At 42.3% G+C, this 24,091-nt stretch overlaps 1 protein-coding gene across 1 annotated transcript in view; it reads left to right on the forward strand.

Annotated features, from left to right (window-relative positions):
• CDCP1 (CUB domain containing protein 1) overlaps positions 1 to 10,861 on the forward strand; it is a 111,355-nt gene extending 100,494 nt beyond the window's left edge. The window contains exon 9 of the mRNA XM_053714462.1: positions 9,446 to 10,861. Within this exon, the coding sequence (XP_053570437.1) occupies positions 9,446 to 9,866 (421 nt within the window). The 3' untranslated portion in view covers positions 9,867 to 10,861. The remainder of the gene's footprint in view (positions 1 to 9,445) is intronic.
• The last annotated feature ends 13,230 nt before the right edge of the window (positions 10,862 to 24,091 follow it).

Genomic DNA, 24,091 nt, shown 5'->3' on the forward strand with positions numbered 1-24,091 from the left:
CTTGGTATCCTTTGTTGAAGGAGCAGCAATATACTATTGGTAGCTAATGACAAGAAGAATTGCTGCTTCTGTGCCAACATAGGTATGTTTTTCAACAAAAGAAAACAAATTATGTAATTGAAAAGTTATTTAAAATTGTATTCTTTTTCTGAATCATGAAAGTTTAATTTTGACTTTACTGTCCTTTTAACTTTTATTTCGGTTCAAAGAAAGATAGATATAGGAGTCCTAACATCCACAACACAACAAAATGAATCTAGCAGTTGCTACCAGGTGATCAGTATATGACAATCACTAGACAGTTATAAGGACTTGAAGCCCAATATTTGACTAATGGAACCTCACGTGACATACAGGGTACGACCATGTCAATAAGGGTTTAAAAATCATCAGAACTCCCAAAATAGAACAAACACTTAGAGATATTTGTCATTGTTATGACAATTATCTAGTAGTTAGATGAACACAGGACCACTCATTTTGAAAGATGAGGATTGCTGCATATCAATAAGACGTTTTAAGTTTGTGTATTTTGAGGGGCAACATAAGGGATACCCACAACTCTGATGGTGTTCCATAATATGCCTATGGTTCTTTTAGATGATCACTGTTACCATAACGATCAGCTGATGGCCCAACTAAACATTCAACCATTAGTTTGAAAGAGGCACTTCTCCTCTTCCAAAAGAGGAGTCACTTGTCCAGTTGGAATGCTAGTGTGACTTTTTAAGATAAATAAGTCGCCTAGTAGACATGATTGCAATTTCTGTGGCAATCACCTGCTACCTAAAGGCCCATGACGCCCCACATTTGAAAATGGGTAATCTCTTCTTTCATGTGTGGGGTATCGTGCTGACACCCCATAAGTTAATTCTGCCCCCAATACAGTTAATACATTTGATAAGTGATGGCAATTTTCACATCCTTTTTTTTTTTTTTTTTTTTTTTTTCAGTTTATTTTTTTTCATACATTTGTCTCCCATACATGTGCGGAGTGTACCAATACTGCCTGTACATGGGGACCAATACTGCCTGTACATGGGGACAAAAAAGTGCATGACACTTTCATTACAGAATATTGCATTTGGGGCAAAAAAACCAAAACTGTATAGATATTTTGCGAAGACATCTACAGTTTATAAATGGTTAAAAATATATGTATCATCCCTTTAATTATGGCGTGCTGCCTACTCAGTAGAACTCATACAGGTTTTACCTGTTTGTTCCATTTCAGACAAATCTTTCTTTGTTGTAAGAAACCTATCCCAAGGCAATCTTGTGATTTTTATGGCATCACATTTTTCTCTGTGATAGGTCTACTATAGAACAGCACTGAGGTACGGATAAAAATGATTCCCCACCTCTGCTTTCTCTCTTTTCTAACCTAAGAGTTTTAGATAAACTAATGCTGATCAGTGGAATCAAATTGATTCTTTCTCCAACATAGGTGTGTCCGGTCCACGGCGTCATCCTTACTTGTGGGATATTCTCTTCCCCAACAGGAAATGGCAAAGAGCCCAGCAAAGCTGGTCACATGATCCCTCCTAGGCTCCGCCTACCCCAGTCATTCTCTTTGCCGTTGTACAGGCAACATCTCCACGGAGATGGCTTAGAGTTTTTTAGTGTTTAACTGTAGTTTTTCATTATTCAATCAAGAGTTTGTTATTTTCAAATAGTGCTGGTACGTACTATTTACTCAGAAACAGAAAAGAGATGAAGAATTCTGTTTGTATGAGGAAAATGATTTTAGCAACCGTAACTAAAATCCATGGCTGTTCCACACAGGACTGTTGAGAGCAATTAACTTCAGTTGGGGGAACAGTTTGCAGTCCTTTGCTGCTTGAGGTATGACACATTCTAACAAGACGATTGTAATGCTGGAAGCTGTCATTTTCCCTATGGGATCCGGTAAGCCATGTTTATTACGATTGTAAATAAGGCTTCACAAGGGCTTATTTAGACTGTAGACCTTTTTTTGGGCTAAATCGATTGATATTAACACTTATTTAGCCTTGAGGAATCATTTATTCTGGGTATTTTGATATAATAATATCGGCAGGCATTGTTTTAGACACCTTATTCCTTTAGGGGCTTTCCCAAAGCATAGGCAGAGTCTCATTTTCGCGCCGGTGTTGCGCACTTGTTTTTGAGAGGCATGGCATGCAGTCGCATGTGAGAGGAGCTCTGATACTTATAAAAGACTTCTGAAGGCGTCATTTGGTATCGTATTCCCCTTTGGGTTTGGTTGGGTCTCAGCAAAGCAGATTCCAGGGACTGTAAAGGGGTTAAAGCTTAAAACGGCTCCGGTTCCGTTATTTTAAGGGTTAAAGCTTCCAAAATTGGTGTGCAATATTTTCAAGGCTTTAAGACACTGTGGTGAAAGTTTGGTGAATTTTGAACAATTCCTTCATGTTTTTTCGCAATTGCAGTAATAAAAGTGTGTTCAGTTTAAAATTTAAAGTGACAGTAACGGTTTTATTTCAAAACGTTTTTTGTACTTTCTTATCAAGTTTATGCCTGTTTAACATGTCTGAACTACCAGATAGACTGTGTTCTGAATGTGGGGAAGCCAGAATTCCTATTCATTTAAATAAATGTGATTTATGTGATAATGACAATGATGCCCAAGATGATTCCTCAAGTGAGGGGAGTAAGCATGGTACTGCATCATTCCCTCCTTCGTCTACACGAGTCTTGCCCACTCAGGAGGCCCCTAGTACATCTAGCGCGCCAATACTCCTTACTATGCAACAATTAACGGCTGTAATGGATAATTCTGTCAAAAACATTTTAGCCAAAATGAACCCTTGTCAGCGGTAAGCGTGGATGCTCTGTTTTAGTTACTGAAGAGCATGACGACGCTGATATTAATATCTCTGAAGGGCCCCTAACCCAATCTGAGGGGGCCAGGGAGGTTTTGTCTGAGGGAGAAATTACTGATTTAGGGAACATTTCTCAGCAGGCTGAATCTGATGTGATTACTTTTAAATTTAAATTGGAACATCTCCGCATTTTGCTTAAGGAGGTATTATCCACTCTGGATGATTGTGAAAATTTGGTCATCCCAGAGAAAACTATGTAAAATGGACAAGTTCCTAGAGGTGCCGGGGCTCCCAGAAGCTTTTCCTATACCCAAGCGGGGTGGCGGACATTGTTAATAAAGAATGGGAAAGGCCCGGTATTCCTTTCGTCCCTCCCCCCATATTTAAAAAATTGTTTCCTATGGTCGACCCCAGAAAGGACTTATGGCAGTCAGTCCCCAAGGTCGAGGGAGCGGTTTCTACTTTAAAACAAACGCACCACTATTCCCATAGAGGATAGTTGTGCTTTCAAAGATCCTATGGATAAAAAATTAGAAGGTTTGCTTAAAAAGATGTTTGTTCAGCAGGGTTACCTTCTACAACCCATTTCATGCATTTGTCCCTGTCACTACAGCCGCATATTTCTGGTTTGATGAACTGATTAAGGTGCTCGATAGTGACTCTCCTCCTTATGAGGAGATTATGGACAGAGTCAATGCTCTCAAATTGGCTAATTCTTTCACTCTAGACGCCTCTTTGCAATTGGCTAAGTTAGCGGCTAAGAATTCTGGGTTTGCTATTGTGGCGCGCAGAGCGCTTTGGTTGAAATCTTGGTCGGCTGATGCGTCTTCCAAGAACAAGCTACTAAACATTCCTTTCAAGGGGAAAACGCTGTTTGGTCCTGACTTGAAAGAGATTATCTCTGATATCACTGGGGGTAAGGGCCATGCCCTTCCTCAGGATCGGCCTTTCAAGGCAAAAAAATAGACCTAATTTTCGTCCCTTTCGGTAAAAACGGACCAGCCCAAGGTGCTACGTCCTCTAAGCAAGAGGGTAATACTTCTCAGGCCCAAGCCAGCTTGGAGACCAATGCAAGGCTGGAACAAGGGAAAGCAGGCCAAGAAAACCTGCCACTGCCTACCAAGACAGCATGAAATATTGGCCCCCCGATCCGGGACCGGATCTGGTGGGGGGCAGACTCTCTCTCTCTCGCTCAGGCTTGGGCAAGAGATGTTCGGGATCCTTGGGCGCTAGAAATAGTCTCCCCAGGGTTATCTTCTGGAATTCAAGGGACTTCCCCCAAGGGGGAGGTTCCACAGGTCTCAGTTGTCTTCAGACCACATAAAAAGACAGGCGTTCTTACATTGTGTAGAAGACCTGTTAAAAATGGGAGTGATTCATCCTGTTCCATTGAGAGAACAAGGGATGGGGGTTCTACTCCAATCTGTTCATAGTTCCCAAAAAGAGGGAACGTTCAGACCAATCTAGATCTCAAGATCTTAAACAAATTTCTCAAGGTCCCATCGTTCAAGATGGAAACCATTCGAACTATCCTTCCTTCCATCCAGGAAGGTCAATTCATGACCACGGTGGATTTAAAGGATGCGTATCTACATATTCCTATCCACAAGGAACATCATCGGTTCCTAAGGTTTGCATTCCTGGACAAACATTACCAGTTCGTGGCGCTTCCTTTCGGATTAGCCACTGCTCCAAGGATTTTCACAAAGGTACTAGGGTCCCTTCTAGCGGTGCTAAGACCAAGGGGCATTGCAGGAGTACCTTACCTGGACGACATTCTGATTCAAGCGTCGTCCCTCCCTCGAGCAAAGGCTCACACGGACATCGTCCTGGCCTTTCTCAGATCTCACGGCTGGAAAGTGAACGTGGAAAAGAGTTCTCTATCCCCGTCAACAAGGGTTCCCTTCTTGGGGACAATTATAGACTCCTCAGAAATGAGGATTTTTCTAACAGAGGCCAGAAAGACAAAACTTCTGGACTCTTGTCGAATACTTCATTCCGTTCCTCTTCCTTCCGTAGCTCAGTGCATGGAAGTGATCGGGTTGATGGTAGCGGCAATGGACATAGTTCCTTTTGCGCGCATTCATCTAAGACCATTACAACTGTGCATGCTCAGTCAGTGGAATGGGGACTATACAGACTTGTCTCCAAAGATTCAAGTAAATCAGAGGACCAGAGACTCCACTCCGTTGGTGGCTGTCCCTGGACAACCTGTCACGAGGGATGACATTCCGCAGACCAGAGTGGGTCATTGTTACGACCGACGCCAGTCTGATGGGCTGGGGCGCGGTCTGGGGATCCCTGAAAGCTCAGGGTCTTTGGTCTCGGGAAGAATCTCTTCTACCGATAAATATTCTGGAACTGAGAGCGATATTCAATGCTCTCAAGGCTTGGCCTCAGCTAGCGAGGACCAAGTTCATACGGTTTCAATCAGACAACATGACGACTGTTGCGTACATCAACCATCAGGGGGGAACAAGGAGTTCCCTAGCGATGGAAGAAGTGACCAAGATTATTCTATGGGCGGAGTCTCACTCCTGCCACCTGTCTGCTATCCACATCCCGGGAGTGGAAAATTGGGAAGCGGATTTTCTGAGTCGTCAGACATTGCATCCGGGGGAGTGGGAACTCCATCCGGAAATCTTTGCCCAAGTCACTCAACTATGGGGCATTCCAGACATGGATCTGATGGCCTCTCGTCAGAACTTCAAAGTTCCTTGCTACGGGTCCAGATCCAGGGATCCAAAGGCGGCTCTAGTGGGATGCACTAGTAGCACCTTGGACCTTCAAACTAGCTTATGTGTTCCCCGCCGTTTCCTCTCATCCCCAGGCTGGTAGCCAGGATCAATCAGGAGAGGGCGTCGGTGATCTTGATAGCTCCTGCGTGGCCACGCAGGACTTGGTATGCAGATCTGGTGAATATGTCATCGGCTCCACCTTGGAAGCTACCTTTGAGACGAGACCTTCTTGTTCAGGGTCCGTTCGAACATCCGAATCTGGTTTCACTCCAGCTGACTGCTTGGAGATTGAACGCTTGATTTTATCGAAGCGAGGTTTCTCAGATTCTGTTATCGATACTCTTGTTCAGGCCAGAAAGCCTGTAACTAGAAAGATTTACCACAAAATTTGGAAAAAATATATATGTTGGTGTGAATCTAAAGGATTCCCTTGGGACAAGGTTAAGATTCCTAGGATTCTATCCTTCCTTCAAGAAGGATTGGAAAAAGGATTATCGGCAAGTTCCCTGAAGGGACAGATTTCTGCCTTGTCGGTTGTTACTTCACAAAAAACTGGCAGCTGTGCCAGATGTTCAAGCCTTTGTTCAGGCTCTGGTTAGAATCAAGCCTGTTTACAAACCTTTGACTCCTCCTTGGAGTCTCAATTTAGTTCTTTCAGTTCTTCAGGGGGTTCCGTTTGAACCCTTACATTCCGTTGATATTAAGTTATTATCTTGGAAAGTTTTGTTTTTAGTTGCAATTTCTTCTGCTAGAAGAGTTTCAGAATTATCTGCTCTGCAGTGTTCTCCTCCTTATCTGGTGTTCCATGCAGATAAGGTGGTTTTACGTACTAAACCTGGTTTTCTTCCAAAAGTTGTTTCTAACAAAAACATTAACCAGGAGATTATCGTACCTTCTCTGTGTCCGAAACCAGTTTCAAAGAAGGAACGCTTGTTGCACAATTTGGATGTTGTTCGCGCTCTAAAATTCTATTTAGATGCTACAAAGGATTTTAGACAAACATCTTCCTTGTTTGTTGTTTATTCAGGTAAAAGGAGAGGTCAAAAAGCAACTTCTACCTCTCTCTCTTTTTGGATTAAAAGCATCATCAGATTAGCTTACGAGACTGCCGGACGGCAGCCTCCCGAAAGAATCACAGCTCATTCCACTAGGGCTGTGGCTTCCACATGGGCCTTCAAGAACGAGGCTTCTGTTGATCAGATATGTAGGGCAGCGACTTGGTCTTCACTGCACACTTTTACCAAATTTTACAAGTTTGATACTTTTGCTTCTTCTGAGGCTATTTTTGGGAGAAAGGTTTTGCAAGCCGTGGTGCCTTCCATTTAGGTGACCTGATTTGCTCCCACCCTTCATCCGTGTCCTAAAGCTTTGGTATTGGTTCCCACAAGTAAGGATGACGCCGTGGACCGGACACACCAATGTTGGAGAAAACAGAATTTATGTTTACCTGATAAATTTCTTTCTCCAACGGTGTGTCCGGTCCACGGCCCGCCCGGGTTTTTTAATCAGGTCTGATAATTTATTTTCTTTAACTACAGTCACCCACAGGTACCATATGGTTTCTCCTATGCTATTATTCCTCCTTAACGTCGGTCGAATGACTGGGGTAGGCGGAGCCTAGGAGGGATCATGTGACCAGCTTTGCTGGGCTCTTTGCCATTTCCTGTTGGGGAAGAGAATATCCCACAAGTAAGGATGACGCCGGACCGGACACACCGTTGGAGAAAGAAATTTATCAGGTAAACATAAATTCTGTTTTTTTTCTAATATAGAAGAGAAAAAAATCTTTTTATATAGACCTATAGGTACATAAAAGGGAAGGTATGAAGATATATTACAGTGAAAAGTTATCAATTGCACTTCCAGTACAGTTAAAGCGACAGTCATATACCACAAAGCATATTTGAACAAGCACTTAAAGGGACAGTATACACCAATTTTCATATAACTGCATGTAATAGACACTACTATAAAGAAGAATATGCCCAGATACTGATCTAAAAAGCCAGTTTAAAACCTTTTAAAAACTTACTTAGAAGCTCTCAGTTTAGCATTGTTGATGAGGTTAGGCTGGGAAACCCACTGAAAGGGGCTAGGTAAACAAAAAGAGCAGATTCTTTCCCCCCCACCCCCCATCCCAACACAAGAAAAGACAGATAACAAAAACAGGAGCCAACAGGAGTTTATAAATGTGCGTATACATATGGCACTGTGGGGCTTGGTTAGGAGTCTGAAAATTAGCACAATGTTCTTAAAAAATAAGCAAAACTATAAATTTTTATATACACACTACCAGATGAGCTATATAAATGGATCTACAAAATATTTATGCAAAGAAAAATCTACAATGTCCCTTTTTAAGACTAACGAAAATTATACTGATGAGAACGCTTGGTAAATATATATATTTTTAACTTTAAATTAGGCACTGTAATCTCCTGCCATATGCCAACTCTGTTCACGTTGTTTTTCTTTTATGATAAGTGAGTGTAACAGCCAATCAAAACTGTACTTCTGGCTCTATGTAAATATATAGCAGGACAAGAATGCATTGCTGTTAATCTGAAATATTGGCTTAGGCTGCAACTGCACACAGGATTAATTAATTAATCATTTATTAATAGTTTTTTTTTTTTTTTTTTTAATACACCACCAATATTTTATACATTTCCTGCAGGCCATTAACAACACTAAAAATACAGACTGATGTGCCACAGGTGATGTAGAAGTCACTGGGGGCAGTGTGTATAGAAAATAAAAAAAGGCCCTTTAACTTAAAACTCAGTCCCGCATGGTCTGTTCCTTTATCAGTTGCTGGTCTTCTCATTCAACACCTTTTTAATAATCACTGTATCATACCTCACAACATTTGTGGCTGAGAATGAAGGACAGATGAGGTTGATAGGAGCCCGTCACCATTTTGTGGGTGGAGCCGTGTTGGGAGGGGAGGGATCATGAGTGGTTATTGGGCAGAATTGTGGGTGTGTCAAGGCAGTTTGTGGGTGTTTCTGGGTTTTCCATGGGTGGGGCTAAGTGAAATTCTGTAAAGAGAGACAAATGGCTGTCTCAGAGGGACAGAGCTCAGAATCAAGTACTGTCCCTCTCAAATATGGACAGTGGGGAGCTCATTGTGCATTGATCCCCTCCTAGGCCACAGCAGGCTCAGAATTGTAGTTTCCCAGGTGCTGCTTAGGAAGTAGTAGTAGGTTGCCCGCTTATCACAGACAAATAAAACAGGGTGGTGATCGATAATCTGGCAGAAACACTGGGATGGAGTAGCAGTATATATTTTTTTATTATTATTATTGCATGCAATCATGGGCACTCATACCACAGGTTCAGAACCCCTGGTCTAAGAAATTAACTTTCTAATAAGTTTACTTAAAGAGTTGGAAGTCATGCTAATCTGACATGAAACACAATTTTTCTTTCTTTCATTATTCAGATAGTGCAAACAGTTTAAAACAACTTTCCAATTTACATCTGTTATAACATTTTCTTCATTCTCATGGTATCTATTGTGGAAGGAGCAATGCACCACTGGGAGCTAGCTAAACACACTTGGAGAGCCAATGACAAGAGGCATATTTGAATAGCCACCAATCACCAACTTAGCTCTAGGCAGTTCGTTGCTGCTTCTGTGCCTACTGAGGTATGCTCTACAACAAAGGATAGCAAGAGAATGAAGCAAATTACACAATAGAAACAAATTAAAAAGTTGTTTAAAATTACATGCTCTAGTGGAATTATGAAAGTTTTATTTTGACTTTACTGTCCCTCTATGCTTGTCTGCCGCTGCAAAATTATAATTACAAGGATGTGATGTTGCATGAACTAACTTCATTACTTCATTCTGACTAATTTCTTATTTTATAATTGCTTTAGGAAAAAAGAAAAACATCCTGCAGTGGGAATATATAATACCAAGGTTCCTACAGAAATGACAAGTCGCCATGGCTTCTTTAGAAAGGGAAGGAAGAAAAATGAGTCCCATGTTTATGCTGTAATAGATGATACGATGATCTATGGCCACTTGTTGAAAGACAATAATGGCTGCCCCAGCCCAAATGTTGATGTGTACCAACCATTCGAAGGACCCATGGGTGATGCACCTCCTGTCCCCCCAATTAATTTTCCCAATGGAAGTACCAAAGATGAAACCAGGGAAGACCCTCTGGCCTTATCAATGAGAGAAAATGAACTTTATACAATCAATGAGCCTATTACAAAGGAGCCTGTGGAAAACGAAGATACTAGTTTAAGTTTTGTTGATGAACCTGGAAATAAAACTGTGCCAGCAACTTGACATTTTGAAGAAAAAAATATGATATTTATTTCATAACTATAAAACTGACCTTATGGGAAAATGGCAGACCCCACATGCCAAGAGTGCCTACCTTACCATCATGTATGTGTTATGGAGTGCTTACCTTACCATCATTTGTGGGTTATGGAGTGCCTACCTTACCATCATATGTATGGGTTATGGAGTGTCTACCTTACCATCATATGTGTGGGTTATGGAGTGCCTACCTTACCATCATATGTGGGTTATGGAGTGCCTACCTTACCTTATATGTGGGTTATGGAGTGTCTAACTTACCATCATATGTGGGTTATGGAGTGTCTACCTTACCATCATATGTGTGGTTTATGGAGTGCCTACCTTACATCATATGTGGGTTATGGAGTGCCTACCTTACCTTATATGGGGGTTATGGAGTGTCTAACTTACCATCATATGTGGATTATGGAGTGTCTACCTTACCATCATGTGTTGGTTAAATGCCAACAAATAACAAATGGAAATTTAACTCTTGATGATCTTGCCAGCGTGAAGTTTTTTTTAAGGAAGTTTAGAAAATAGACTGGTTTTACCCAGATTAATTGTTATTTTATTGTATGAACGCAAACTTCATTACTTTGAGTTAAGTTTTCATCTCCAAATGCCTGGCATGGGATTAAATATAATGCATAAACCTGAAGATCCTATTCTTGTCTTTGGGGGTGTACAGATATTTTTTTTAAAACTGAAAATAATGCTTTCTTACTGGTAACTGACTGAACGACTTCTTAAATATATTGTGATGCTTATTTTTCTTTTGCACTTTGTGATACAGTTCCACAATCCAATACTAATTATGTATAAAAATCTAAGCACTACTCCAAGTCTAGTGCTGGACCCAAGTTATGTTTATATGGTTTACTTTTCCTTGAAAATAGAAATGATCTCAAGGCTGTGTACTGTGTGTTATGTTAGAAAAGTGTGAGAAAATAAAAAATGCTGTGATATACCGGTAATGTGTATAATGAATTATTAATATATGCCATGTCAAGGTAACTTTATACCAGAGAGAAGTCAGGAATTTGAAAAATATGTATCCTAATACAGCAGTATGTCCATGACTCCATGTGGTAACAATAGAAATAGTGATTCATTTTTTAAATTTAGTTTCACATACAAATTTTGTTTGCTTTTCCTGTAATTTAACTCTTAACATTGTGTTTTTACTATTTCCTATGGAAAGGCTGGAAAGATTTGTAACTTGGAGCCCTGACTGTGATTGCTTGACCAGGGAAGGAACTCAACTATATCTAACCCTAACTGTCCAGTGCAAAATATAGTTTTGCAATTACTGCAAATTAAACGAATATGAGCCCCAAATAGTTTCTTTCACGATTCAGAAGAGTTAAAAAATCTTCACAATTTACTTCTTTTATCAAATTGTCTTTGTTCTTTATTACTCTTTGTTAAAGGAACAGCAATGAATTGCTGAAGCTAGCTGAACACATCCAGTGAACCAAGTAGAATAGGCATATATGTGCAGACACTAATCAGCAGCTAGTACCCAGTAGTGCATTGCTGCGCCAGTCCTTAGTGTACATAGGTATTCATTTAAACAAAGCATAGCAATAAAACAAAGCAATTCAGAAAATAGCAGTAAATTGCAAAGTTTTTTAAAATTTGTGTTCTCTGAGTCTTAAAATAATTGGGGGTTTGGGGGGGGGGTTGCATCCCTTTTAGGGATTAATTACATTAAACCCTTGCTGCACATGGCAAGATTGCAGTATAGAACATTTGGCTACTTGCAGAGAACACTCGCAAAACACACGGAAATGCACTAAAATGACTCTTTGCAAGACCTTTAAACAGTGATTTGATGTGTTTAGAACATTTAACATGCACCTCTGATTTGCGAAGAGAATACCTTTACAATATAGCGCTATTATGACGATCCTTTGAACATTGGGCCTATGGAGAGAAATCAAGGGAAATCATTGGGTGCTCATTTCATATACAGAATCCCACTTAGCAAGATAAACTGCTCTCAAGCTAAAAGTTGTTGTTTTAAAATTCTTTGAGGGACCTCACAGAGTCACGGTACTGACAAGACTTCTTAGATAATCTCGCCAGAGAGGAGGCTTCAAAACCTCAGGCATTAAGGGTGCAAAACTCTAAAGCCCTCTGATATGGCCATTACAATGCCCCTCAGGGATTGTTTTAAAATATTTTTTTCCTTGAAAACTGTGTATCTCATTAAAGAGACAGTGTACTGTAACTTTGGTTTCCCCTTAATGCATTACCAGTGAGTCATCATATTAGCTGCAAAGCTTAAAAAGTATGATAAATTGCTCATTTATGTATATTTTTGTTTAGAAAATAGCTGCTTCTTCTAATTGAAACCACAACCCAATAAAATGTGCTGAGTCTGTAGGTAGATGAGATCTAATTATCTTATCTGTCTTATTCAAATCTTTCTTAAATTATTTCTCACTGTTTATTCAAACACCAATACACAGAAAGAACAAATGACAATGAAAAATGTAGTGTCTCTTTGTCACACTTCCCACTGGAAGAATGATTTAATCTAAACTTTTACAGCTAGATTACGAGTTTTTGTCTGTAATACTGTGCGGTGCTGACAAGCCTTTTTTTCTTACCGCTCACTTAAGACAATGCTGGTATTACGAGTTTTCTGCAAGCCGGCGTTAGCCTCAGAAAAGTGAGCGTTGAGCAAAATTTAGCTCCACATCTCACTGTAATACCAGCGCTGCTTACGGTAGCGATAAGCTGGCAAAACGTGCTTGTGCACGATTTCCCCATAGGAAACAATGGGGCTGAGCTGGCTGAAAAAAAACCTAACACCTGCAAAAAAGCAGCGTTCAGATCCTAACGCAGCCCCATTGTTTCCTATGGGGAAATACTTTTTATGTCTGCACCTAACACCCTAACATGAACCCCGAGTCTAAACACCCCTAATCTTACACTTATTAACCTCTAATCTGCAGCCCCCCGACATCGTCGACACCTACATTATATTATTAACCCCTAATCTGCTGCTCCGGACACCGCCGCAACCTACATTATCCCTATGAACCCTTAATCTACTGCCCCCAACATCGCTGAGCCCTACATTATATTTATTAACCCCTAATCTGCCCCCCCAATGTCGCCGCAACTATATTAAATTTATTAACCCCTAAACCTAAGCCTAACCATAACACCCCCCCAACTTAAATATAATTTAAATACATCTAAATAAATTTACTATAATTAAATAAATTATTCCTATTTAAAACTTAATACTTACCTGTAAAATAAACCCTAAACTAGCTACAATATACTTACATTGTACCTAGTTTAGGATTTATATTTATTTTACAGGCAACTTTGTATTTATTTAACTATTTAATAACTTCCTAGTTAAAATAAGTAAAAATTTACCTGTAAAATAAATCCTAAACTAAATTACACCTAACACTTCACTATCATTAAATTAATTAAATAAATGACCTACAATTAACTACACTTAAATACAATTAAATTAAATAAACTAAAGTACAAAAAAAACAAACACTAAATTACAGAAAATAAAAAAAGAATTACAATTTTTTTTAAACTAATTACACCTAATCTAATCCCCCTAATAAAATAAAAAAGACCCCAGAATAATAAAATTCCCTATCCTATACTAAATTACAAATAGCCCTTAAAAGGGCCTTTTGCAGGGCATTGCCCCAAAGTAGTCAGCTCTTTTACCTGAAACAAAAACTACAATACCCCCTCAACATTAAAACCCACCACCCACACACCCAACCCTACTCTAACACCCACCCAATCCCCCCTTAAAAAAAACCTAACACTACCCCCTTGAAGATCACCCTACCTTCACCCAACTGGGCACAAGTGGACGTCCAGAGGGGAAGAAGTCTTCATCCGATCCGGCCAGAAGAGGACATCCAGACTGGCAGAAGTCTTCATCCAGACAGCATCTTATATCTTCTTCCATCCGGAGCGGAGCGGTTCCATCTTGAAGACATCCGACGTGGAGCATCATCTTCCATCCGACGGCAACTGAAGAATGAAGGTTCCTTTAAGTGGCGTCATCCAAGATGGCGTCCCTTCAATTCCGATTGGCTGAAAGAATCCTATCAGCCAATCGGAATTAAGGTAGGAAAAATCCTATTGGCTGATGCAATCAGCCAATAGAATTGAGCTTGCATTCTATTGGCTGATTGGAACAGCCAATAGAATGCGAGCTCAATCCTATTGGCTGATTGCATCAGCCAATAGGATTTTTCCTACCTTAATTCCAATTAGTGATGTCGCGAATAGTTCACCGGCGAATAGTTCACGGTGAACATAGCATGTTAGCGTTCGCGGCGGGCGAACATATGCGATGTTCGATCTGCCCCCTATTCGTCATCATTGAGTAATACTTTGACCCTGTACCTCACAGTCAGCAGGCACATTCCAGCCAATCAGCAGCAGTCCCTCCCTCCCAGACCCTCCTACCTCCTGGACAGCATCCATTTTAGATTCATTCGGAAGCTGCATTCTTAGGGAGAGGAGGGACAGTGTAGCTGCTGCTGATTGAATAGGGAAATTGATAGCTAGGCTAGTGTATTCAGTGTCCACTACAGTCCTGAAGGACTCATCTGATCTATGCTGTAAGGACAGCACCCCAAAAAGCCCTTTTTAGGGCTAGAACATCAGTCTGGTTTTTTTTCCCTGTGTAATCTAATTGCAGTTGCCTGCCTGACAGCTTGTGTGTCAGGCTCACAGCGTATACTCTGCCCACTTGCCCAGTGCCACCACTCATATCTTGTTTAATAGTAGTGTAAGTGTACAGTTTAAAAAAAAAAAACTTTTTGGACTGTGAAACATCAGTCTGCTTGTGTAATCTAATTGCAGTTGCCTGCCTGCCAGCTTGTGTGTCAGGCTCACAGCGTATACTGTGTCCACTTACCCAGTGCCACCACTCATATCTTGTTTAATAGTAGTGTACATTTAAAAAAAAAAAACTTTTTGGACTGTGAAACATCAGTCTGCTTTTTTGTGTCAGGCTCACAGCGTATATTGTGCCCACTTGCCCAGTGGCACCACTCATATCTTGTTTAATAGTAGTGTAAGTGTACATTAAAAAAAAAAACCTTTTTGGACTGTGAAACATCAGTCTGCTTTTTTGTGTCAGGCTCACAGCGTATACTGTGCCCACTTGCCCAGTGCCACCACTCATATCTTGTTTAATAGTAGTGTAAGTGTACATTTTAAAAAAAAACTTTTTTGACTGTGAAACATCAGTCTGATTTTTTGTGTCAGGCTCATGGCATATACTGTGCCCACTTGCCCAGTGGCACCACTCATATCTTGTTTAATAGTAGTGTAAGTGTACATTAAAAAAAAAAAAACTTTTTGGACTGTGAAACATCAGTCTGCTTTTTGTGTCAGGCTTACAGCGTATACTGTGCCCACTTGCCCAGTGCCACCACTCATATCTTGTTTAATAGTAGTGTAAGTGTACATTTAAAAAAAAAACTTTTTGGACTGTGAAACATCAGTCTGCTTTTTTGTGTCAGGCTCACGGCGTATACTGTGCCCACTTGCCCAGTGCCACCACTCATATCTTGTTTAATAGTAGTGTAAGTGTACATTTAAAAAAAAAAACATTTTTGGACTGTTAAACATCAGTCTGCTTCTTTGTGTCAGGCTCACAGCGTATACTGTGCCCACTTGCCCAGTGCCACCACTCATATCTTGTTTAATAGTAGTGTAAGTGTACATTTAAAAAAAAAAAAACTTTTTGGACTGTGAAACATCAGTCTGCTTTTTTGTGTCAGGCTCATGGCATATACTGTGCCCACTTGCCCAGTGCCACCACTCATATCTTGTTTAATAGTAGTGTAAGTGTACATTTTAAAAAAAAACTTTTTTGACTGTGAAACATCAGTCTGCTTTTTTGTGTCAGTCTCATGGCATATACTGTGCCCACTTGCCCAGTGGCACCACTCATATCTTGTTTAATAGTAGTGTAAGTGTACATTTAAAAAAAAAAAAAACTTTTTGGACTGTGAAACATCAGTCTGCTTTTTTGTGTCAGGCTCACAGCGTATACTGTGCCCACTTGCCCAGTGCCACCACTCATATCTTTTTTAATAGTAGTGTAAGTGTACATTAAAAAAAAAAAAACCTTTTTGGACTGTGAAACATCAGTCTGCTTTTTTGTGTCAGGCTCACAGCGTATACTGTGCCCACTTGCCCAGTGCCACCACTCATATCTTTTTTAATAGTAGTGTAAGTGTACATTAAAAAAAAAAAAAAACCTTTTTGGACTGTGAAACATCAGTCTGCTTTTTTGTGTCAGGCTCACAGCGTATACTGTGCCCACTTGCACAGTGCCACCACTCATATCTTGTTTAATAGTAGTGTAAGTGTACATTTAAAAAAAAAAAAATCTTTTTGGACTGTGAAACATCAGTCTGCTTTTTTGTGTCAGGCTCACAGGGTATACTGTGCCCACTTGCCCAGTGCCACCACTCATATCTTTTTTAATAGTAGTGTAAGTGTACATTTAAAAAAAAATGACAGGCAGAGGCAGGCCACCCCGCAGGTGCCGTCGTGGTGCTGTGATTCCCTTTGGCCCTAGAATAATGCCCAGTGTTCAGAGGCCATGTACCATGAACTAAAAATCTTCTGAGGACATAGTTGACTGGCTAACACAGGACACCCAATCTTCTACAGCTTCCGCTTGGAACCTTGACGCACCATCCTCCTCCAGCTTAGCTTCGGGCACCTCTCAAGTAACCAGTCACCCGCCTGCCACCAACACTAGCACCACAGCCACTTCACTTGATCTGTCAGAGGAGTTATTTACACATCAGTTGGAAGAAATGAGTGATGCGCAACCATCATTGACAGAAGATGTAGATAACAGTGATATGTCTCAGTCAGGCAGCATTACAGACATGGACGTACGGTGTGATGATGATGATGTTGTACCTGCTGCTGCTTCCTTTGTTGAGTTGTCAGATACAAGTGAAGCGGTTATGATGACGATGCATCCGTGGATGTCACGTGGGTGCCCGCTAGAAGAGAAGAAGAAGAGGGGGAAAGTTCAGATGGGGAGACAGAGAGGAGGAGACGAGTTGGAAGCAGGGGGAGGTCGTCGCAAGGAGCTAGTGGCACAGTCAGACAGCATGCATCGGCACCCGGGGTCAGCCAGACAGCACGCCAATAAACGCATGCTGTTGCCACCACCAGAATGCCGTCATCGCAGAGCTCGGCAGTGTGGCATTTTTTTGTGTGTCTGCCTCTGACAACAGCGATGCCATTTGCAACCTGTGCCAAAAGAAACTGAGTCGTGGGAAGTCCAACACCCACCTAGGTACAACTGCTTTAAGAAGGCACATGATCGCACATCACAAACGCCTATGGGATCAACACATGAGTAGAAGCAGCACACAAACTCAAAGCCGCCATCCTCCTCCTGGTCCAGCATCTTCAGCCACGTCAACCACTGCTGTCCTCCTTGCCCCCTCTCAACCATCCGCCACTCCGTCTCTCTTCCGGAGCAGTTCCTGCTCATCTACCCACAGTCAGGTGTCTGTCAAGGACATGTTTGAGTGTAAGAAGCCAATGTCACAAAGTCACCCCCTTGCCCGGCGTCTGACAGCTGGCTTGTCTGAACTCATAGCCCGCCAGCTTTTACCATACAAGCTGGTGGAGTCTGAGGCATTCAAAAAATTTGTAGCTATTGGGACACCGCAGTGGAAGGTACCCGGCCAAAATTTCTTTGCACAAAAGGCAATCCCCAACCTGTACTCGATTGTGCGAAAGGAAGTAATGGCATGTCTGGCACACAGTGTTGGGGCAAGGGTCCATCTGACCACTGATAGCTGGTCTGCAAAGCATGGTCAGGGCAGGTATATCACCTACACTGCGCCTTGGGTAAACCTGCTGACGGCTGCCAAGCATGGAATGCGTGGCTCTGCAGAGGAGTTGGTGACACCGCCACAACTTGCAGGCAGGCCTGCTGCCACCTCCTCTACTCCTCCTACTCCATCCTCTTCCATAAGCTCCTCGGCTGAGTCCTCTTCTGCTGCTGCGTCTTGCTCCACATCAACAGCACCCCCCCAGCTCCCCAGGTACTATTCCACATCCCAGATACGGCAGTGTCACGCCGTCTTGGGGTTGACTTGCCTGAAAGCAGAGAGTCACACCGGACCAGCACTCCTGTCTGCCCTGAATGCACAGGTGGATCAGTGGCTGACTCCGCACCAACTGGAGATCGGCAAAGTGGTTTCTGACAACGGAAGTAATTTGGTGGCGGCATTGAAATTGGGCAAGTTGACACATGTGCTGTGCATGGCACATGTGTGTAATCTGATCATACAAGCTTTGTGCATAAGTACCCAGGCTTACAGGACGTCCTGAAACAGGCCAGGAAGGTGTGTGGCCATTTGAGGCATTCCTACATGGCCATGGCACACTTATCCAGCGGCGAAACAACATGCCAGTGAGGCGCTTGATTTGCGACAGCCCGACACGTTGGAATTCAACACTCCTAATGTTCGACCGCCTGCTCCAACAAGAAAAAGCCGTTAACGAGTATTTGTATGACCGGTGTGCTAGGACAGCCTCTGCGGAGCTGGGATTTTTTTTTGCCACGTTACTGGCCGCTCATGCGCAATGCCTGTAGGCTCATGCATCCTTTTGAGGAGGTGACAAACCTAGTCAGTCGCACCGAAGGCACCATCAGCAACATCATACCATTTGTTTTCTTCCTGGAGCGTGCCCTGTGAAGAGTGCTGGATCAGGCCTTAGATGAGCGTGAAGAGGAAGAGTTGTGGTCACCATCACCAGCAGAAACAGCCTTTTCAGCATCGCTTGCTGGACCAGCTGCAACGCTGGAAGAGGATTGTGAGGAAGAGGAGTCAGAGGAGGAATGTGGATTTGAGGAGGAGGAGGAAGACCAATCACAACAGGCATCCCAGGGTGCTCATTGTCACCTATCTGGTACCCGTGGTGTTGTACGTGGCTGGGGGGAAGAAGATACCTTCAGTGAGATTACTGAGGACGAGGAACAGGACAAGAGTAGCTCGGCATCCAACCTTGTGCAAATGGGGTCTTTCATGCTGTCGTGCCTGTTGAGGGACCCTCGTATAAATAAGCTGAAGGAGAACGACCTGTACTGGGTGTCCACGCTACTAGACCCCCGGTATAAGCATAAACTTTACACTGCGTATAAGGGTGATATCACAGCACAACGGAATCTAACAGGGGAAGAGGTGAAAGTAATCCTCCGACTCCCACGCCGGGAAGGACAGGACGCTTTACAGACGTGTTGTTGATGGAGGACATGCAGAGCTTTTTAAGTCCTATACATCGTCACAGCCCTTCGGGGTCCACACTCAGAGAACGACTCGACTGACAGGTAGCAGACTACCTCGCCTTAACTGCAGATCTCGACACTCTGAGGAGCGATGAACCCTTGACTACTGGGTGTGCAGGCTTGACCTGTGGCCTGAGCTATCCCAATTTGCGATAGAACTTCTGGCCTGCCCCGCTTCAAGTGTCCTGTCAGAAAGGACCTTCAGTGCAGCAGGAGGTATTGTCACTGAGAAGAGAAGTCGCCTAGGTCAAAAAAGTCTAGATTACCTCACCTTTATTAAGATGAATGAGGGATGGATCCCTGACATTGGGCAATACATTCGAGTAAAAAAAGGCCTGATGAGATGAGCTGCCTTGGGCTAAAAATGGTCCACACGCTGCTGTATTTTATCTTTGAATGCCGGTTGACTTGCGTGACTTATCCGCCACCAACTAGGGTTCAAGCCGCAATGTTTTAGGGCACTTTCTGCCTGGGAAACATACATCAATTTTTCTGACCGCTGCTACAGCAGCGGCTGCAACAATACCTAATTTTTCAGGCATGTGTACATGCCAAATTTTTCTGGCCTCTGGTGCTGCACTGTGGCTTCAAAAACTAAACCAAAAAAAAGACACTTAACAGGATTAAACTGATAGGAATAGTACTACTTAACACACCACTCCTATCTGGTGGCACATTAGATTGCACGCGCAGTGCCCCAAATTTAAAGTAGGAGGACCGACCAAGCATCTTTTTCCATCTCCCGGTTCCTAAAATCCATGCCATATACACGTCCCCTGATAGGGGACACCGCAGTGGAAGGTACCCGGACTAAATTTCTTTGCACAAAAGGCAATCCCCAACCTGTACTCGATTGTGCAAAAGGAAGTAATGGCATGTCTGGCACACAGTGTTGGGGCAAGGGTCCATCTGACCACTGATACCATGTCTGCAAAGCATGGTCAGGGCAGGTAAATCACCTGCACTGCGCATTGGGTAAACCTGCTGGCGGCTGCCAAGCATGGAATGCGTGGCTCTGCAGAGAAGTTGGTGACACGGCCATGACTTGCAGGCAGGCCTGCTGCCACCTCCTCTACTCCTCCTACTCCATCCTCTTCCATAACCTCCTCGGCTGTGTCCTCTTCTGCTGCTGCTGCGTCTTGCTCCACATCAACGGCACCCCCCCAGCTCCCCAGGTACTATTCCACATCCCGGATACGGCAGTGTCACGCCGTCTTGGGGTTGACTTGCCTGAAAGCAGAGAGTCACACCAGACCAGCACTCCTGTCCACCCTAAACGCACAGGTGGATCAGTGGCTGACTCCGCACCAACTGGAGATCGGCAAAGTGGTTTCTGACAATGGAAGAAATTTGGTGGCGGCATTGAATTTGGTCAAGTTGACACATGTGCCGTGCACGGCACATGTGTGTAATCTGATCGTACAACGCTTTGTGTATAAGTACCCAGGCTTACAGGATGTCCTGATAGGGGACGTAACAGGGATTAAACTGATAAGAATAGTACTACTTAACACACCACTCATATCTGGTGGCACTTGAAGTGCCCCAAATTTGAAGTAGGAGGACCGACCAAGCATCTTTTTCCATCTCCCAGTTCCTAAAATCCATGCCATATACACGTCCCCTGATAGGGGACGTAACAGGGATTAAACTGATAAGAATAGTACTACTTAACACACCATTCATATCTGGTGGCACAGTCGATTGCACGTGCAGTGCCCCAAATTTGAAGTAGGAGGACCGACCAAGCATCTTTTTCCATCTCCCGGTTCCTAAAATCCATGCCATATACACATCCCCTGATAGTAACAGGGATTAAACTGATAAGAATAGTACTACTTAACACACCACTCATATATGGTGGCACAGTAGATTGCATGCGGTGCTCTGACAAAATGCAGAAGGACATTTGGCAGACGGACATTTGGCCGACAAACAGAAAGCTAAAGAATGTTCTGATTTCGGCCGAGGGCAGATACGTTCCAGAGTGCTCTGTTCTAATCAGAGCCTCGGGCGCCGCAACTGCCTCTGGGAAACTTACCATGGGTCCCAGACCGCACGTATTGTAATTCTCTGTCTGGGAAATTATCTATCTATCAAATCTATCTATCTATCAAATCTATCTATCGTATCTATCAAATGTATCTAATGCATCTATTGATCTATCTATCAGATCTATCTAATCTATGTATCTATCTATCTATCTATCAAATCTATCTATCTCGTGGCCGGACTGTTATCTGACAGCCACTTGTGTTTCGGCCAAATGTCCGTCTGCAAAATGTCCGTCGGCTAAAAGTCCGGCCACGATTGCACGTGCAGTGCCCCAAATTTGAAGTTGGAGGACCGACCAAGCATCTTTTTCCATCTCCTGGTTCCTAAAATCCATGCCATATACACGTCCCATGATAGGGGATGGAACAGGGATTAAACTGATAGGCATAGTACTACTTAACACACCTTATAATAATGCAGAGAGAGGCAATGCAGAGAGAGGAGTCTGAAGAAGAGGAGTCAGAGGAGGAAGGTGGCTTTGAGGAGGTGGAAGACCAAACACAGCAGGCGTCCCAGGGGGCTTGTTGTCACCTTTCGGGGACCCTTGGTGTTGTACGTGGCTGGGTGGAGGAAGAAACCTTCAATGACATCAGTGAGGACAAGGAACGGGACATGGCTAGCTTGGTATCCAACCTTGTGCAAATGGGGAGTTTGCAGTTGTGCAAATGGACTGTTTGCGGTTGTTTGCGGTGCATTAAACGGAGAGTTTGGTCTGTCACTGTGAAGCGGGCATAACCCTTTCACTACCTGATCGATACAACATCATACCTGATGTTTTAAAGCACATTATTCCAAACAATTTAGGAATGTTAGGTGATTTATGCCCTTTATGGATTAAAACCAGACTCTGCATCAACTATGTAATTTTCCGTGGGAGTTTTTCCATGGATCCCCCTCCGGCATGCCACAGTCCAGGTGTTAGTACCCTTGAAACAACTTTTCCATCACTATTGTGGCCAGAAAGAGTCCCTGTGGGTTTTAAAATTTGCCTGCCTATTGAAGTCAATGGCGGTTCGCCCGGTTCGCCCGTTTGCAAACATTTGCGGAAGTTCACGTTCGCCGTTCACGAACGGAAAATTTTAAGTTCGCGACATCACTAATTCCAATTAGCTGATAGAATCCTAATTGAAGGGACGCCATCTTGGATGACGTCACTTAAAGAAACCTTCATTCTTCAGTCGCCGTCGGATGGAAGAGGATGCTACACGTCGGATGTCTTCAAGATGGACCCGCTCCGCTCCGGATGGAAGAAGATAGAAGATGCCGTCTGGATGAAGACTTCTGCCAGTCTGGATGTCCTCTTCTGGCCGGATCGGAAGAAGACTTCTGCCCCTCTGGACGTCCACTTGTGCCCGGCTGGGTGAAGACGGCTCAAGGTAGGGTGATCTTCAAGGGGTAGTGTTAGGTTTTTTTAAAGAGACACTGAACCCAAATTTTTTCTTTTGTAATTCCGAAAGAGCATGCAATTTTAAGCAACTTTCTAATTTACTCCTATTATCAATTTTTCTTCGTTCTCTTGCTATCATTATTTGAAAAAGAAGGCATCTAAGCTTTTTTTTTTTGTTTCAGTACTCTGGACAGCACTTTTTTATTGGTGAATGAATTTATCCACCAAACAGCAAGGACAACCCAGGTTGTTCACCAAAAATGGGCCGGCATCTAAACTTATATTCTTGCATTTCAAATAAAGATACCAAGAGAATGAAGAAAATTTGATAATAGGAGTAAATTAGAAAGTTGCTTAAAATTTCATGCTCAATCTGAATCACAAAATACATTTTTTGGGTACAGTGTCCCTTTAAGGGGGGATTGGGTGGGTTTTAGAGTAGGGTTGGTTGTGTGGGTGGTGGGTTTTAATGTTGGGGGGTATTGTTTTTTTTTTTACAGGTAAAAGAGCTGATTACTTTGGGGCAATGCCCCGCAAAAGGCCCTTTTAAAGGCTATTTGTAATTTAGTATAGGGTAGGGAATTTTATTATTTTGGGGGGCTTTTTTATTTTATTAGGGGGATTAGATTAGGTGTAATTAGTTTTAAAAAATTGTAATTCTTTTTTTATTTTCTGTAATTTAGTGTTTGTTTTTTTGTACTTTAGTTTATTTAATTTAATTGTAGTTAATTGTAGGTAATTTATTTAATTAATTTAATGATAGTGTAGTGTTAGATGTAATTGTAATTTAGGTTAGGATTTATTTTACAGGTAAATTTTTACTTTTTTTTGCTAGGTAGCTATTAAATAGTTAATAACTATTTAATAACTATTGTACCTAGTTAAAATAAATACAAAGTTGCCTGTCAAATAAATATAAATCCTAAGCTAGATACAATGTAACTAATAGTTATATTGTAGCTAGCTTAAGGTTTATTTTATCGGTAAGTATTTAGTTTTAAATAGGATTAATTTATTTAATAGTAGTAATTTTATTTTGTGTTATTTAAATTATATTTAAGTTAGGGGGGGTTAGACTTAGGGTTAGACTTAGGTTTAGGGGTTAATAAATTTAATATAGTAGCAGCGACGTTGGGGGCGGCAGATTAGGGGTTAATAAATGTAGGTAGGTGTCGGCGATGTTAGGGACGGCAGATTAGGGGTTAATAAAATTTAACTAGTGTTTGCGAAGCGGAGTGCGGTGGTTTAGGGGCTAATAAATTTATTAAAGTGGCGGCGATGTCCGGTCGGCAGATTACGGGTTAAACATTTTAGTTAAGTGTTTCCGATGTGGGGGGGGGCTCGGTTTAGGGGTTAATAGGTAGTTTATGGGTGTTAGTGTACTTTTTAGCACTTTAGTTAAGAGCTTTATGTTCA

Source organism: Bombina bombina, chromosome 5 (assembly GCF_027579735.1).
Source record: "Bombina bombina isolate aBomBom1 chromosome 5, aBomBom1.pri, whole genome shotgun sequence".
In the NCBI taxonomy this organism is placed as follows: domain Eukaryota; kingdom Metazoa; phylum Chordata; class Amphibia; order Anura; family Bombinatoridae; genus Bombina; species Bombina bombina.